General features: G+C 54.7%; 2 protein-coding genes, 1 long non-coding RNA gene and 1 other non-coding gene across 5 annotated transcripts; 1 reads left to right on the top strand and 3 right to left on the bottom strand.

Moving 5' to 3' along the window:
• Positions 1-442: 442 nt before the first annotated feature.
• Positions 443-3,784, bottom strand: CD79A (CD79a molecule). Its single transcript, XM_006208601.4, has 5 exons — positions 3,636-3,784; positions 1,990-2,286; positions 1,616-1,734; positions 988-1,056; positions 443-851 (listed from the first exon to the last, which is right to left on the bottom strand). Exons 1-5 carry the CDS (start codon positions 3,712-3,714, stop codon positions 738-740), a joined length of 678 nt encoding a protein of 225 aa, XP_006208663.1. The 5' UTR covers positions 3,715-3,784; the 3' UTR covers positions 443-737.
• A 3,454-nt stretch (positions 3,785-7,238) lies between these two features.
• On the bottom strand, positions 7,239-14,816 carry RPS19 (ribosomal protein S19). 2 transcript variants are annotated; one of them, XM_006208600.4, is made up of 6 exons: positions 14,732-14,816; positions 14,217-14,287; positions 13,859-13,959; positions 8,746-8,929; positions 8,168-8,222; positions 7,239-7,305 (listed from the first exon to the last, which is right to left on the bottom strand). In XM_006208600.4, the coding sequence occupies exons 2-6, from the start codon at positions 14,285-14,287 to the stop codon at positions 7,279-7,281; spliced, it is 438 nt and encodes a 145-aa protein (XP_006208662.1). In that variant the 5' UTR covers positions 14,732-14,816; the 3' UTR covers positions 7,239-7,278. The 2 variants fall into 2 exon arrangements, with proteins under 2 accessions (XP_006208662.1, XP_072823062.1); XM_072966961.1 differs by having other exon boundaries at positions 14,727-14,792.
• On the bottom strand, positions 10,308-10,444 carry LOC116278655 (small nucleolar RNA SNORA2/SNORA34 family). Its single transcript, XR_004187963.1, has one exon. It is a non-coding gene; the product is annotated as a small nucleolar RNA SNORA2/SNORA34 family (small nucleolar RNA).
• LOC140698063 (uncharacterized) lies at positions 10,701-11,672 on the top strand. Its single transcript, XR_012075473.1, has 2 exons — positions 10,701-10,862; positions 11,244-11,672. It is a non-coding gene; the product is annotated as an uncharacterized lncRNA (long non-coding RNA).

Below are 14,816 nucleotides of genomic sequence, written 5' to 3'. Positions count from 1 at the left end.
AGAAACTGTCTCTCTGTCCCTCTCTGTCATTGCCTCTGGGCCTTCCCATCATCCCCAATTTAGGGCCACAGACTCCAAATCTCACTTCTATAAGTCCACTCCCAGAGAACAGATGTGGTCATAGGCAGAATTCAGTACCAGTCCCACCAGATAGTCCCCTGTATTTGGGGGACTCAAGTATGCATAAATAAAGTTACCTAGGTCCCTGGTCCCCTGTGTGTCCCCCTCTGCTTAGGCACATGGCCTGGGATGGGGCCCTCCCAAGACATTTCTTGTTTCTTTCAGGGGCAGCCAAGACTGGCTACCTGGTGCCAGGTGTGGGGAGTGGGCAGGGGCTGGGGGATGAGGGGCTGGGGTCCTGGGCTCCTGGGCCCCAGAAGAGGAACAGGGGTGGTCCCCACGAGATCCATGACTCCTGCCAAGGTCTGCAGTTGGGAAGGATTTATTATCACTAAGTGGCCATGACAGAGCAGGGAGGGGGGAAGTGACACTAACAAAGCTGCTACAATCAGCTCCCCTAGAGGCAGCGATTAAGGGCTCATTACCTGCTGGTTGTGGGGGAACCTGGGAAAGGTGGCAGGGGGAGGATTGTTAGGGTGTGTGGAGGGTTTGAGAACAGTCTAGAAGGAAGTTGAGTCAGGACACTCCCAGGAAAGACTGTGAAAAGAGAGCGGGTTCCAGGGAAGTGTGGTAAGACAAGGGCTGGGCGCACAGCCGGCAGGGTGGCCCCTGCTGGGTCACGGCTTCTCCAGCTGGACGTCCCCAATGTGAAGGCTGCCCACATCCTGGTAGGTGCCCTGGAGTCCTCTGGAGATGTCCTCGTACATGGAGCAGTCATCGAGGTTCAGGCCCTGGGGTGGAAACCGGGTGGTGGGCCTCACTGCCTGATGGCCAGGGCCCCGCCCCCAGCCGACTGCAGGAAGGAACCCCGTGTGGTCCCTCCCCAACAGCGCACCTGCCCTGAACCTGTCCCCACCTTCCACTCACCTCATAAAGATTTTCGTCTTCATAGTCATCCTGGATGTCCGCCCCGAATTTCATGTTCTGCCATCGTTTCTGTTGGGGGATTGGGAGCCCCCGTGAGTGGGGGGAGGGGATATGTTTTCAGACCCTCATGGAGGCCAGGAGGTGCTTTATCCAAGAGGGTAGGGGACATGCCCAAAGCTACGTATGCTGTAAGTGGCAGGTCTCTCTGGGTCCAAGCCAGCGTCCTCTTGGCTGTCGCTACTGCCTATTCTTCTCCACGAATAACAACCCCAATAATAGTAAATGGCTATTGTTGTCCTGTGGCCTAGAGAGGCTGGTGTGGATCAGAGACTCTGGGAGGGCATCAGCCCCCACCTTCCCCGGCCTTGGCTACATCTGGAGGCTACAGCAGTCCTGGGGGGAGGGGGAGAGTGAGACATCCCTGGCAGGGGTGGTGGGTTGTTGAGGACAACCCTGAGGGGAGACTGAGCAGGGATTTCCCCCTCTGGGCCCAGCACCATTTAAAATGCTTTCATTATATTAATTCCTTGAACCCTCCCAGCCCCTGTGAGATGGGTGCTGTCATTCTCCCAAGTTTTAGGTGGGGACCCTCAGACTCAGGGGGCCGCCAGTCCCTGGGGTGACTCACCCGGAACAGCAGCAGCGTCCCGGGCACCACGGCGCAGATCAGTAGGATGATCCCCTCGGCTGTGATGATGTTGTTCTTGGTGCCCTCCCCCATGTTCAGGAAGGGCCTGGGGAGCGGCTCTGTGTGGAGGGGGTGCTGCTCAGAGCCCTAGCATCTCCTGCTCACCCTCGCCTCCTGGCCCTGACCCCAACAAAGCCTGAGACCACCACCGAAGCCCCCACTTTGCGGGTGAGAAAATCAGCCCCTGTGTGTGACACCATGGGGAATGAGGATGCCCGTGATGCCAGCACTGGCTCCATCCCCGCTTCACAGATGAGAAGCCAGAGTCCCCAGCTGCAGAGTGATAGTACAGCGGAGCCAGCCCGGGCACTCACCACGCACGCGGAGGTAGGTCCCGCAGGAGCGCTGGACATTTTGGCCTTCTGTGACTTCGCACCTGTATATGCCCTTGTGGCTCTTGTTCACCTGCTGGATGATCAGCTCACCTTTGGAGCCCAGGTTCGAGGGGTCTATCTGAAGGGGCCACAAGAGGCTGTTGCCTTGGAGGATGCGCGACCACGTGATGTTGGGGCTGCTGCCATTGTGTCTGCACGGGAGGTGGACCTCGTCCCCCACACTCACCGTCACCGATGGTGGGCCCCAGTCCACCCACAGGGCCTGGCACCCAGGGCCTGCGGAGGCAGATGGGTCAGGGACTGTGAATAGGGACACAGGCCCAGCCTGGCCCCTGCAGCTGCAGTTCTCTTGGCTGTGTGTGCATGGAGGGGGGTGGGATGTGGGGGGAGTGAGTGACACACCCCTGGGGGTCCCCTCTCTCCTTTCCAGAGCTACCACCTGCCACCCTTTCCACACTCGCTGTGCTTTGTCCCCACTGAACTCACTGGCACTAGACGTGTCCCTACCCAGCCAGCTCCTTCCAGAACCAGTTTGGGCATCACCTCCTCCAGAAGGCCTTCCTGGTTTACTTTCCCACCCCAGCCCCAGCCTGGCCCCACACCTGGCACTTGATGTACTTTGTATAATCGTTACAGAACCCTTAGAAGTCAGTTGTCTCATTATTCCACTTTACCAGTGGGAGAGCTGAGGCCTAGGGCAGCAGGAGTTGCTCGGGGGTTGGAATCCTGGCCCCCCTGCCCCTGGGCCTCTTGCTGCCAGTCTGGGGGCCTGCCTTGCCCTGTGAGCCTGGGCCTGCCCCTCACTCCCTCGTTCTCTGTAACTCGCATGTGTGGAGCTTGGGGCCCAGTGAGTTCAGCTTGTGGGCTGGGCTGGGGGTTAGCTGAGGGCCTCAGCAAGGTGATTGGCGACAGGGAGCTGGGGTGGCCCAGGCTGGCTGCTCCAGGAAGCCCCAGCTCTCGGCTGCCCCCTCCAGGACAGTCCACATGGCTGGCTCTGCCTCTTCTGGAGGGAGGAGGAGAGAGGTAAGGAAGAAAGAAAAAGGAAGAGGTGGGGAAAGAGGTAGCAACCTCAGGGTCATGGACTCCAATCCCCTCCCAGTGGAACTTGGGGTAACTGGCCAGCTCTCTCAACTCGGTCAAACAGGGTGGTTGCAGCCCTGCCAGCTGGCATTGCACATGAGGGAGGGGAAGAGGGCAGTTCAGCCCCTCCTCCAGCACCGAGAAGGGGCTCCCTATGTAGGGGCTGGGGACTGTGATTCAAGGCAGAGAAGGAGAAAGCTTTTTCTCCCCCTGAAGCTGAGCGCTACTCACAGTCCCCTTCCTGCCCCTAGCTCTGGAGCTCAGCCAAGGGCAACCTTAGTTCCTTATTTTGATCTAGGGGGATGAGGGGGTGGGGAAGGTATCCCTTGCCTTTGCCTCCCTACACAGGGGACGCCCCTTCAACTTTGCTGAGCCCCTGCTGGACAGTCAAGCAGACAGATGCAGTTTCTACGGGGTCTTTTCCAGCCCGCCTCCTGCCAGCTCCTCTCCTGCCCACCCCACCCCCATCCCGGCACCCTTCCCACCACCTGCGCCCTCTCAAGAGCCTCCCAGTTCCCCCCAGCACCTGCCTTTTAGCCACGTACCCAGGCTGGCAGCGGAGATCAAGAAGAGGAGGAAAGTGGTGACAGGTGAGGTGTGGAAAGCTGTGGAACCCCCAGGCATCTTCTCCTAGTGAGTTGGTTAGTCTGGGTGGCAGCCAAACTGGGGTACCAGATCCCACCTCGGCCGAGCCCCAAGCCCCGCCCCACTTCCTGCCAAGCCCTGCGGAGATGGGCTCCACTGGCCCCACTGCTGGGCCCTCCGGCTGTTGGGCGGGGGGCAGCCCCTGTCCGAAGTCTTCAAGCTGAGAGTGGAGAGGAACCGCTCCCTGCACCTGTGGCCACCGCAATTCCCCTGAGAGAAGTGTGCTTGGGTGGGGGAAAGAGGTTGGTTCAAGGCCTGGCTCGTCACTGGAAAGGAAGTCTGAGCCAGATTTTGGAGTGCCTGCCATATGCAGGGGGAGCAGCAGGTGTGTGTGTATGTGTTTGTGTGTGTGTGTGTGTGTGTGTGTGTGTGTGATCCTGAATTTGGTCTCTGCCCCTCACTGGCCTTGGGTAAAACTTGTCCTCTCTCTGTGTCTTCACTTCTTGGGGTAGGAAAAGCGAACTTTAAGAGGTTGTGCATGCAGAGCACTGAGCACAGGGCCTGGCACATAGTAGGTGCTCAGTAAATGTTGGTTCCTATTAATGTTCATGAGGAGTAAGTGAGGCAGGTCCACCAGCTTGGTGACTAGGTGGTGGCTTCCCTTTTTGAGCCTAGGCATTTTTAATCCAAACGATGAGGATAAAAATATCTCCCTGCTGTTGTGACATGAATTATGTTCCCGGTACCCAGGGTCACGATGGGCTCTTTCCTGACAGCCTTTCAGCCCCACTCCAAGCAGGTAGGGTAGTCCACCCCCCATTTTATAGATGAGGAAACTGATGCCGTCACAGAGAGGGGACGCTATCACTGTCACTTGTCCAGCATTCAGTCTGGTGGTGGAGCAGGGATTCCAAGTCATTGATGTATGCCCGGGTTCCTCTGAGCATCATTTCAGGTCATGTGGGAGAGAAATGGGGCCTGAGGGGTGGGGGAGGAGAATGACATGAAATTGTTGAGAAGTCTATGAGCAGTTAGGGGACCATCTCACACACACACAAGGAGACACCTAGAAGAAAATTCATGGCAGGGAGATCTTTGGTAGGAAAAATGAGGAAACACGGAAAGCCCACTTACAGAAAGGATGGATACATTAAGGCAGAGTCAGCCAATGGAGTAGCACACGGCCGGAGAAGAGGCTGCGCTTACTTGTCAACCAGGCTGCATCTCAGAAACAAGAAAATGAGAAGAAACGTACTAGGGCAGGATCTGGCTGACTTGTTTTCAAAAGGCAAAACATCATGTGCCGTTAGGGACACATGTGTCTGCAGAAAAGGTGCAAACCCGTGCAGGGGAGTGACACCCCATGCCTGAGAGGGGTTACCTCTAGGGGAAGCGAGGTGGTTGCGGCTGGGAAGGGTATGCAGAGGGCTTGGTCTGTCTTAGTTTTATTCTTACTTCTTAAGCTGAGTGGTGGCCTCATGGGTCTGTGTTACACTATTATGTACGCTGTTTTGCATGCTTGATATATTTCGTATTTTTAAAAAAGGGCAACTGTCATCCACACAGAACATGGGCCTCAAGAATTCACACTTCTGGGTTTGAATCTCAGCTCTGCCAAATGCCTGGCTGTCTCAGCCTCAGTTTCTCCTCCTGTAATCTGGGCACAATGTCCAGCACCACCTCCCAGAACCCCACTTGTGAGGCTGTAAGAATATCACAGTGTGCTTAGCACAGTTCCTAGGACACAGTTCTTCTCTGGCCCCCAGGCCCTCCCCTCTTCCCTCCAGGGACCCAGGTGTCTGTTCTGTTGGGCCCCTCGCTGTATAGCAGGTCATTAGCCCCTCTGTGCTTCAGTTCCTCCTTATGACTCCCATCTAGGAAGAAGCCTAGGTCCAGAAGCTGCAGCCTTTAGGAATTCAGCTGTCAGAGCATCCTTCCGGCTCAGCCGGTTTCCAGGCCCTCAACTGCCCCCCAGTGGCTGGATTGGCACGGCTGCCGCATTGCAGGCCCTCTCAGGCCCACTGGTCTGTCTGGGCACCTCCACCTCCCGCTGACCCAGCACCCCTGGTGTCTGGCGCTGTACGAGTGAACCATTCTCAGGACGGCTTGGGATTGCATTTTTCAGGACAACTCACCGTCAATCGGCAAAAGAGGAAACTTAAGACCAAAACAGAGAGTGAGTGGCTCAAGGCCATGCCCAGGAGTATAACTCTTTGGGCCTCATTTTCCCTTTTCCTTCACTTTTGAGAACAATGCCCTGCAATGGCTAGAGCCTGGGGCCGGAGGCAGGTTGCCTGGGTCCAAATGCTGGCTTTGCCACCTCCTAGCTGTGGAGTATCAGGCAAATTACCCAACCTGGACTTACTTTCATCTCCAAACTGCGGGTGCTTTTCGGCACCTACCTCAGTGTATTAAATGGTATATTGATAAAGTACCTTGCATGGGTAGGCTATAGTGTTTATTCAGTGCAAATCTTCCAGCACTAGCAACCTCTGAGCTGGGAGGTCTGACCGGGTGTAGGACTCAGATCATCTTTCCATTTGTGCATCTCCCCGAATCCCGCAGGCAGGAGAAAGCTGCTTTAGACAGGAGCGGAGGGCTCAGCGGATAAGCTGCTCACTGTGGCACAGGATTAGGGGCAGTGTTGGAATTTGAACCTGTCATTTTGAGTCCAAAGCCAGGTGTGGCACTGTAAGGAAATAGGTGTGACCTGAGGAATTACTTGGGATGCGGGAACTTTGGGGGTCTTCGCCTAGCCAGCTCAGGCTCGGCACCTGTTTTCTTAACTGGGATTGGGTTCTGGTCACACGGGGCGGTAGGGGGTTCCTTTCTAAAGCTCGGCACGTGCCTGGGGGGCACCCTTCCGTATCTCCTGCCCTCCGACCAGGTGTCCAATCACTGGATGAGCTCCCGCCCAACTGGCGCGAAGAACCAATCACCATACAGCAACATGGAGGTGGTGCTCTGAGGGTCCTGGGAGCTCAGCCTGTGCGCAGGCGCCATGCGCATCCCTCCCCTGAGGCAGAAGCAGCGACCCCGCCCCAGACCACACCTTCAGCACTGCATCCCAAACCCTGGGGCTGTAGGGCTAACTTCATCTTAGCAGGACCTACGGCCACCGAGATCCCCAAAGTGAGGGCTCCTGTGTCAGCCAGGGAAGGGAGGTGCAGAGGCCACCTTGAGAGGTGAGCACTCACAGGGCCACTGGCTGTGAGGGCTGTCAGTCCTTGTCCACCTCTTTCCAGGGAAGAAGCACCTGAGCCCCAGGCCCCTTCTGCTTTGCTCCAGCAGGGCCCAAGGGCCCAGTTGAGGCCACTGCTTGAACTTTCAGTTTCTTATTTTCTGAGAATTGCAAAGGCAGGTTGTGGGGGAGGCACAAAGGCCCCTGGGTATTGCACCATCACCTTGCCCTCTGGGGACACAACTGTTTGAACCCAAAAGGCCAGGCCTCAAGTTTCTGGGCCTATTGAGCTCCACAGCCATCCAGGAACCCCCTGGCCCCTCTTTCCAAGCTGAAGTGCAGTGCTCCTTCCTCATGAGAGATCAAGAGACCCAGACCAGGATTACGAATGAGGCAATTTATTAACCCAGCATCATTTTGTTCTAATGCTTCTTGTTGGCAGCTGCCACCTGTGGGAAAAGATGGACAAAGAATTAAGATTGGTTGTGGGGTCTGTGCTCAGGGACTTCACAGTAGCTTCCCATACCGGTAGGACACCAGGCATCCTGATTTTGTGGTTTCATATGTATTTCTCTCACCCAATCCTCACAATCCTGGGTTAACTGGGGTTCAAGGAAAGGGAGTGTTGGGAGTGGGACTCTCCAACGTCTGCCACTACCCTGAGCCCTTGACAGTCATGTTTGTGCTAGGTCCTGCTCCGCCCTGAAGAGCCACCTTCTCCTTCCAGGCCACACCTAACTCCCAGAAGGCTGACACTTTCCAGTCTTTTCTGACACTTGACTAAGTGACTAAACACTCCAAGGCTCCTGGAAGGCCTGAGTCAATGATACAGAGAGAAAACCAACAATGGGTTCATGTCAGGCCCTGGGGGCTCTCGCCGTAGCTCACTGAATCCTCCTCACCACCCACACAGGTAGGTGCGAGCAGATCACTCCACAGACAGGGAGACTGGCTCCAGGTGAAGGGACTCTGGCCCAGGGTGTTTAGTCAAGTCAGTATCTGGATGAAGAACTGAGTTCTGAGCCACCTCATGTGATGCTCAGTAAGCATGAAAAATAAGGAAACACTGCAGCTAGAATCTTTTAAGAAGGCTGACTCGGGGAGACGGAGTTGTGTGTGGGATCAGCCCTGCAGAATCAAGTCCAGCTGGCTGCACCCTGCGCCTGGGTTCCCTTCACTGGGGCACCTGTATTTCCAAGCAGCTCCAGCAGGAAATCAGAAACGTTCTTTCTCCTCCAGGGGAGGAAACTCTGATGTGACAAAACCCAGGCTCCAAACACCCAGGCAGTGCCTGAGGTACCCGGCCCTCACCTGTCCAGCGATTCTGTCCAGATCTCTCTGTCCCTGAGGTGTCAGTTTGCGGCCCCTGTGGGAGAGAACAGTCATGCAGCCACAGGTGACCACAGGCTCTCAGTGTCCCTGGTGGTCCTTGCCAGACCTCTCCTGGACATCAGCCAGGTTTCCCAAGAAAGGACCTGGCCATAGGACCACATGACGCCAGCCAAGTCCCACAGAGGTTCCCAGTCTGCTGAATTCTAATGAGCTGGGGGCAGGAGTGGGTGCAGCGCTGGGAGCTGACAGGGTGTCGTTTGTGCAAGCATTAGATCAAAAGCCCCGAAAAATCAATTGGGAAAAGTTAACGAGCAGGCTAATGAAAGCAGACAGTCGCTAAATTACCTTCCTGGAGCCCAGAGTAGTCAGCCAGAGGTCGGGGTTAGGCCCCTCGCTGTTTGCCACCCGCCTGAGGGGCAGGTGCAGACTGTGCAGGACAGACCTGGCCCTTCTCTGCCTGGGGGGAGTGGGATGGCCCTCAACCACTTCATTACAGGGGATCTGGCCCCAAGGCTCCTCCATCACCCCACACCCCCAGCTTCCCCTCCCTTGCTTACCCATCTTGGTCCTTTTCCACCATTTTCAGTCCCTCCAGGGCTTGGAGGACCCGGCGGGCCACGCTCTTGGAGCCTCTGCTAAAGTGGCTAGGCATGACGCCGTTTCTCTGACGCCCCCCGTAGATCTTGGTCATGGAGCCGACCCCAGCGCCGCCCCGGAGGTACAGGTGCCGTGCGGTGGAAGCTGGGTGGGATGTAAGAAGACTTGAGGATCCTTCTCAGTTAGAGAAGATGTCTCTCCACAGCCAAGGCAGCCTGAGGACCTTACTCAGGGTCGCACATATATAATTCTGTGTGTGGCAGGGCATTCTCACCACTTTACTCAGGGAAATGGGGAATACACACCAAGTCCTAGTACCTGCCACCCAGCCCCAGCCCAGGGGACTGGGGTGCACAGGTAGTGGAGGGACAGCTACAGCTGTGACAGGGCAGGAAACCCGCCTCCCTAGCGACCTTCTCAGTTCTTACTGTCCTAGCAGAGCTGCTGGGAGCTCTGTGGGTGGAGTCCAGCAAATATTTAAGCTGTGACTATCCACCTCCATCTGCCTGGGGGCTCTGAAGGGCAGAGTTTGAGAAGGGCCCCACCACCACTTGGAAAGCTGGGGCAGGTCTGACACCCTGTGCAGTGATGTGCCTAACCTGGAAGGTGCATCACCCCCCACTGCGGACTGGGGTTCTTGCCCCTACACTGGCTTGGGCAAGTCCCTCGCCACGCCGGCCAGCCTCCATGGAAAATCCTCTCCTGTTCACTGATTCCTGTTCACTTCACTGAAACTGGTCTGCCAGGCTGTGCGCTATGCTCCTTTACAGCTAGGGTACTTGCTGGCCTCATGTCACACAGCTGTGGAGGGACAGATAGTCCCTCCAGATAGGTCTGGTTTTCTGCTTCAGGGGGCCACTGGGGTTTGAAGGGACTCCAGGTCACCCCAGAGACTAGCACATTAGATTCCACCCAAGCGACAACTTAGTCCTAAAGATCAGAGAGGAATCAAGGATTCATTCCTTCAAAAATGACTTACTGCTAAGGGCCGGCCACCAGGCCATGTCCACAACCCTTCAGTGTTATGAGCTGGGGGGTAGGTGGAAGCGGCACCAGGTGAGATGCCCCCCACCCCGAAGTTCCTCCACACAACTTGTTCTCAGCACCCCCTTGCCCTCCAGATACAGCCACAGGATTCAGGGCCCTGCAGCAGAGCCCAAACCCCATCCCCGCTCCAGGACCACTGAGCAGCCTCTTCCTGTTATCACCGCCTCAGGCCTCTACTCAATTTTATTTTTTAAATTTATTTATTTATCAATATTCAACAAGTGCTTTACTATGAAAGTAACTTTCTCAATCAATGTCCATTACACAGATGCACTTTTATAATTCGATAAAAAACTCAGAAAGAATCATCCTATTGTTTTTGTGGAACACCTACAGCAATTTTTTGGGGGTAGTAATTGGATCCAACTGTATTATAATTCTAATGAACAAGTTAAGTCAGGGATCTCTGAATTTTGGAACCCCAATATTAATCACCTCCAAATAAGTATTAGCCCCCATCTATCACCAATGACTCAAATGTTTCTTTCTAATGAATTGACCATTACATTTCCAAAGTTCTGAAATGGCCAACAGACCATAAAAAGACTTTTCTTTAGGCTCCTGCTTGAAACCAACAGCTCCAGCAAGCTGCTGGCCTTGATTCAGGGCCAATGTGCTCACTTTTAAAACCACTTTCCTTGTTTTTTTTCTATCCCCACCCCACCCCACCCCACCCCTATACCACGGCTGACCTCCTTCTAGGTGTCAAACTGCCCACCCACTGCCAGAATCAAGCTCACTTGTTAAAAGCCACCCCTCACAATCTTTCTGCTTGGAGAATGATCTCGTGGAAAACATCTCTTTAAGACCTGCACAAACGACCAGTGGCAGGACCAACATTCCGCCTGCACTGTTTGGTCACGCCCTGGCTCCAGCTGGGAATCTGCCCTCCCACAGGCTGTGGAAAGCAAGGGTCTCAGGAAGGGGATAAGATGATCACCCCTAATTTCAGACACCCGAAGAGACTGCACACTAGAAATGGGTCTGGTCGAACTGACTAGTGCTCAGCCCAGCCGCAGCATAGAATAGGGTGAGCTGTCTGGTAGATGGATGTGAACCCCAACCTCACTCACCCGCCGTGACAAGAGTCTGCTCCCCTCACATGGTCTGCACGGTGGTACCAAAGGGGACAATTTACTTCAGTCCTGAGTGGGACTGGCATCAACTCCAATAAAGTCCAGCCTTAGTTTCTTCCAGGAGCAGTCTTGCATCCTCTAACACTGCATAAGACTGTCTGGCATGGTGTCAGGCACTACGAGGTCCCCCCCGCTTCATCAGTTATTTCAGCAGTAGTTATTTTTTGGACCCATTAGAAGGGAGAAGAAGAGTATTAACTTCAAAATTTGTAAGTGGTAACAGAATATTGAGTTGTACGAAAAATCACTGACCTCTCCTCCCCTCTCCCCACCAGCCCCTGAGACCAAGGCCCAGCCACTCCTTCTAAAGTGGAGCTATAAAGATGCGAATTCAGGCCACCCCAGCCGGTGTTCATGAAGGCCTCTGTGAATTAGGTGCTGCCACAAATGGCTTCTTCCGTCCCTCCAAAGGCTTCCGCTCCTCTCCTGCACCCCTGGGTGACAACCCGTTCTTCTTGGGAAACTCTGAAGAGGAATCAACACCCCACCTCAAACTATGAAGGAAGGACGATGCAGCCCCCCTTCTCAGCCCAGCAGTGCATCCTGCTAGGCCACCAGGAGGATGAGGGACGCTCACACTGCACTTAGCACATGGCAGACCAAGCCAGGCTTGGGAGGTGTCTGCAGCTCAGCAATTCAACAGCTAGTTTCAAGCTCCCATTTGTGGCTCCATCCTGACCTGAATTATAAAGTGGGGAAAGGGAGCCTCCCAGATACCTTTCTCTGCCATACTTCTAAGGGAAGGAAAAACCACACAAGAACAAAAAAACCCCCAAAAATCAAAAAACAAATCCCCCACACCACCTACACCTCTGCCCTCTGCATCCACCATACCTAGATCACGACCTGTCCACAATGGCTCCTACGTGCCTCCAGAATTTGACCCCTCACCACTAGAGCTCAGCCTCCCAGGCCAGGCCACTGCCCCACTGTGCTTTAGCCTCAAACCCCTGAGGGGGGAAAACAGGCCAAGCCCCCAAGATCCAGAGGAAGAAAAGCAAATACGGCAGACTCCAGTTTTGGAGACAGCCTGCCATACCCTCCCAGGATCACGTCACCTGCCTGTACCTCTGTTTCTCCCCGGGTAAATGAGTACCTGCCATGACTCCAACTTGTCCAGCGTACGAACTGACCAAACTAAGTGAGAGCACTCTAGACTCAAGGACAGAAGTTAGCAAACTTTTCCTGCGAAGGGTCACAGGATAACATTTTAGGCTTTGTAGACCATACAGTCTGCCACAACTGCATGCATGTAAACAAATGGGCGTGCCTGTGTTCCAGTAAAAATGTACACCACACACCTGGGTCTAGAACCACGACCCTATGCCACTAAGGCAGCTGGGAAAGTGCAATCAGAAGGGAGCTTCGGAAACCCAACGGGAGACCAGCAGAGCAGGCCCACCCAGTGTGAGGTGTTGGGGAAAGGGCCACAGCCACTGTGAAGATGACTAGAAGGCTAAACTAGGTGTGTATCACTCAGGGCCTCGCCCCCATTTCCCGTAGTGGAAAAATAAAGCACAAAATGCCACCAAAGCAAAACAGCTGCCCCCTACCGCTCCAGGTGGTGACAAGGGTTGGGGGACTGTGGCATCACTAGTTGGCAGAATCCAAGCATGTTACTTCACCTCCCTGACATCAATTGCAAATCAGCAACCACCAGTCCCACTTGGGAGGTTTTTCTTAAGTACAGATTAAGCTATTGTATTTCTTCCCCTATTCCAAAGCTGCCTTGACGTGCTGACTCTTGGGGCATATTACCAAAGAGCACTTGGGACCAGGCAGCCTTGCCTCCCAAGATGGGGTGACAGGGGTGGTCTTGTCCAGGTCCATCACTGACTGTTGTGTGCCCAGGAGAGTCAGGTCAGCTCCCCTCACTAGCCCAATTTTTCTTTCTAAAAGCACAGAAGTGGGTGGGTGGATACTACCCACTGCTCACCTCACAGACTTGACCTTTTAGTCCTCAGAGGTCAAGGCTGTGGCTGAGTCATTCTGGCCTCTGTGTCCAGTCTAGGGCCTGAAATGGAGTGCACCAGCAGTCTACAAAATACTTCATGTTCTGAAGTGCTAGGCAACTGTTCCAACGCTAATTCTTCTCAAGGTCATTCTTGAGTTTTGCCAGCTTCCAAACTCTGCTTCCCACCTACTTCCTACTTGGAGACAAGCTCTGGTCAGGATAGAGCCCCCACTTCAGAGGAGGAAGGCTGAAGACTGGAGAGGCTGAGAGCCCTTAGTGAGGGCCTGTGCAGGGGCTGCCACCTTGGCACAACCAGCACTGAGACCCATCCCCCAACCCCAGGGTCAGCCTCCATGGGGGCGACAGCTTGGAGAAACTTTAAAAACATTAAGGATAGGTGAGACAACACTAGCATGGTACAGTCAGGAGCTATACTTAAACCAACCCTTCCAAATCATTACAGGAGAATTAATAACGTAAGAGAAGCTGACAAATCAATACAGGATGACCTAAGGTTTTCTTCTGGGCACTTGAGATTTGTCAAGATTTAGAGCAAGGAGTGACCTGACCGGATCCCCCAACCCCTTAGTTAGGAACAACTTGTTATACATAGAGATGTCTAGTGTGATGACCTGAACAGCAAAAAGACTCCACAGACACTGAAAGCACAACGCCCCTCTCTAAAACGAAAACCACCTATGGGCAAAGCATGAATGCTCGTTCGTCCCTGGTTTTCCCTTGAGACTCAAGGGAAAGGCACAGGTCCTCACATCAACCTCTCACAAATAAAAAAACAGGTTCAGAATATGGAATTATTTAAAGTCACACAAAGCGCTCAGTGCCAGTCAAAGGTTTCTCTCTCCTGTAACTTCCGGGGGCAAGTAAGAGCTCACAGATGGGCCACCAAGCTCCCCGTCCAAGGTCCCAATTCCTCACCAGCTCGTGTGTAAAACCAGTTCTCATCGTAGGGAGCAAGCTCTTTATGCTTGGCCAGCTTGACAGTGTCCACCCATTCAGGGACTTTAAGCTTCCCGGACCTGAGATCAAGACAGTGAGAAAGGTACAAATCAAAAATCCCCACAAAGTTTATCCCAATTCCCTACCCTCACCGCAACTGTACGTTAACAGGAGCCCGATGTGTTGCAAGATAGAAAGACTTAAACTGAAACGCAACCCAGGCCAGGTAGGCTCCAGCGACCTCCGGTAAGTCTCCTAAACCAGGGAAGAGCAAGCGTGAAGGGTCAGGCAAAAATGAGGGCCTCCACCCACTATAAAGCCCAGTCCCCACACTCACTTTTTGAGGAAGGCTGCCAGAGCTCTGACGAACTCCTGCTGGTTCACGTCTTTTACGGTAACTCCAGGCATCTGCGGGAAAGATCCAGCACGTGAATACAGGACCGGTGGAGACGACTGACAAGGGTCGGGGTTCAGCCCCAACACCACCTAAACCGCCGCGCTCTCGTTACCGCCGGAAGATCTTCCAATTCCGGGCCCTAAAAGCCCCGGCGTCTGTGGGCCCTACAGTTCCCCGATGCCCACGGTCTCTCTGGGTAGTACGAATGCTGCCTGTCCCCGTTAGCGAGGACACCATATGACCCGATTCTGGGGGCCACCCCGGTCCACCAGGCCGTCTCAGTTCCCGGACCGCGCGGATCAGGCATGCCCGGGCCTGCCGCTCGCACGTGGCCGCGGCTCCAGGGGGCGGGGCGGCCCCATACCGGTGCCCCGGAGCCCTCAGGGAGAAGCTCCGGGCTCGGGAGTCGGGTCCCAGTGCCCCGAGCCCAGCCCGAACAGGAGTACTCGCCTTACCGTGCGGCCTCCGCGCTGCCAGCCAGGGGAAAGGGAGGAACGGGGTTTCCCGGGCGCACAAGTCGGGTGTCGGCTATCGCGAGAA

The sequence above is a fragment of the Vicugna pacos genome, chromosome 9 (assembly GCF_048564905.1).
Source record: "Vicugna pacos chromosome 9, VicPac4, whole genome shotgun sequence".
Lineage (NCBI taxonomy): Eukaryota > Metazoa > Chordata > Mammalia > Artiodactyla > Camelidae > Vicugna > Vicugna pacos.
Note: the sequence above shows the minus strand (reverse complement) of the source record. Positions and strands in the feature narration are given on the sequence as shown.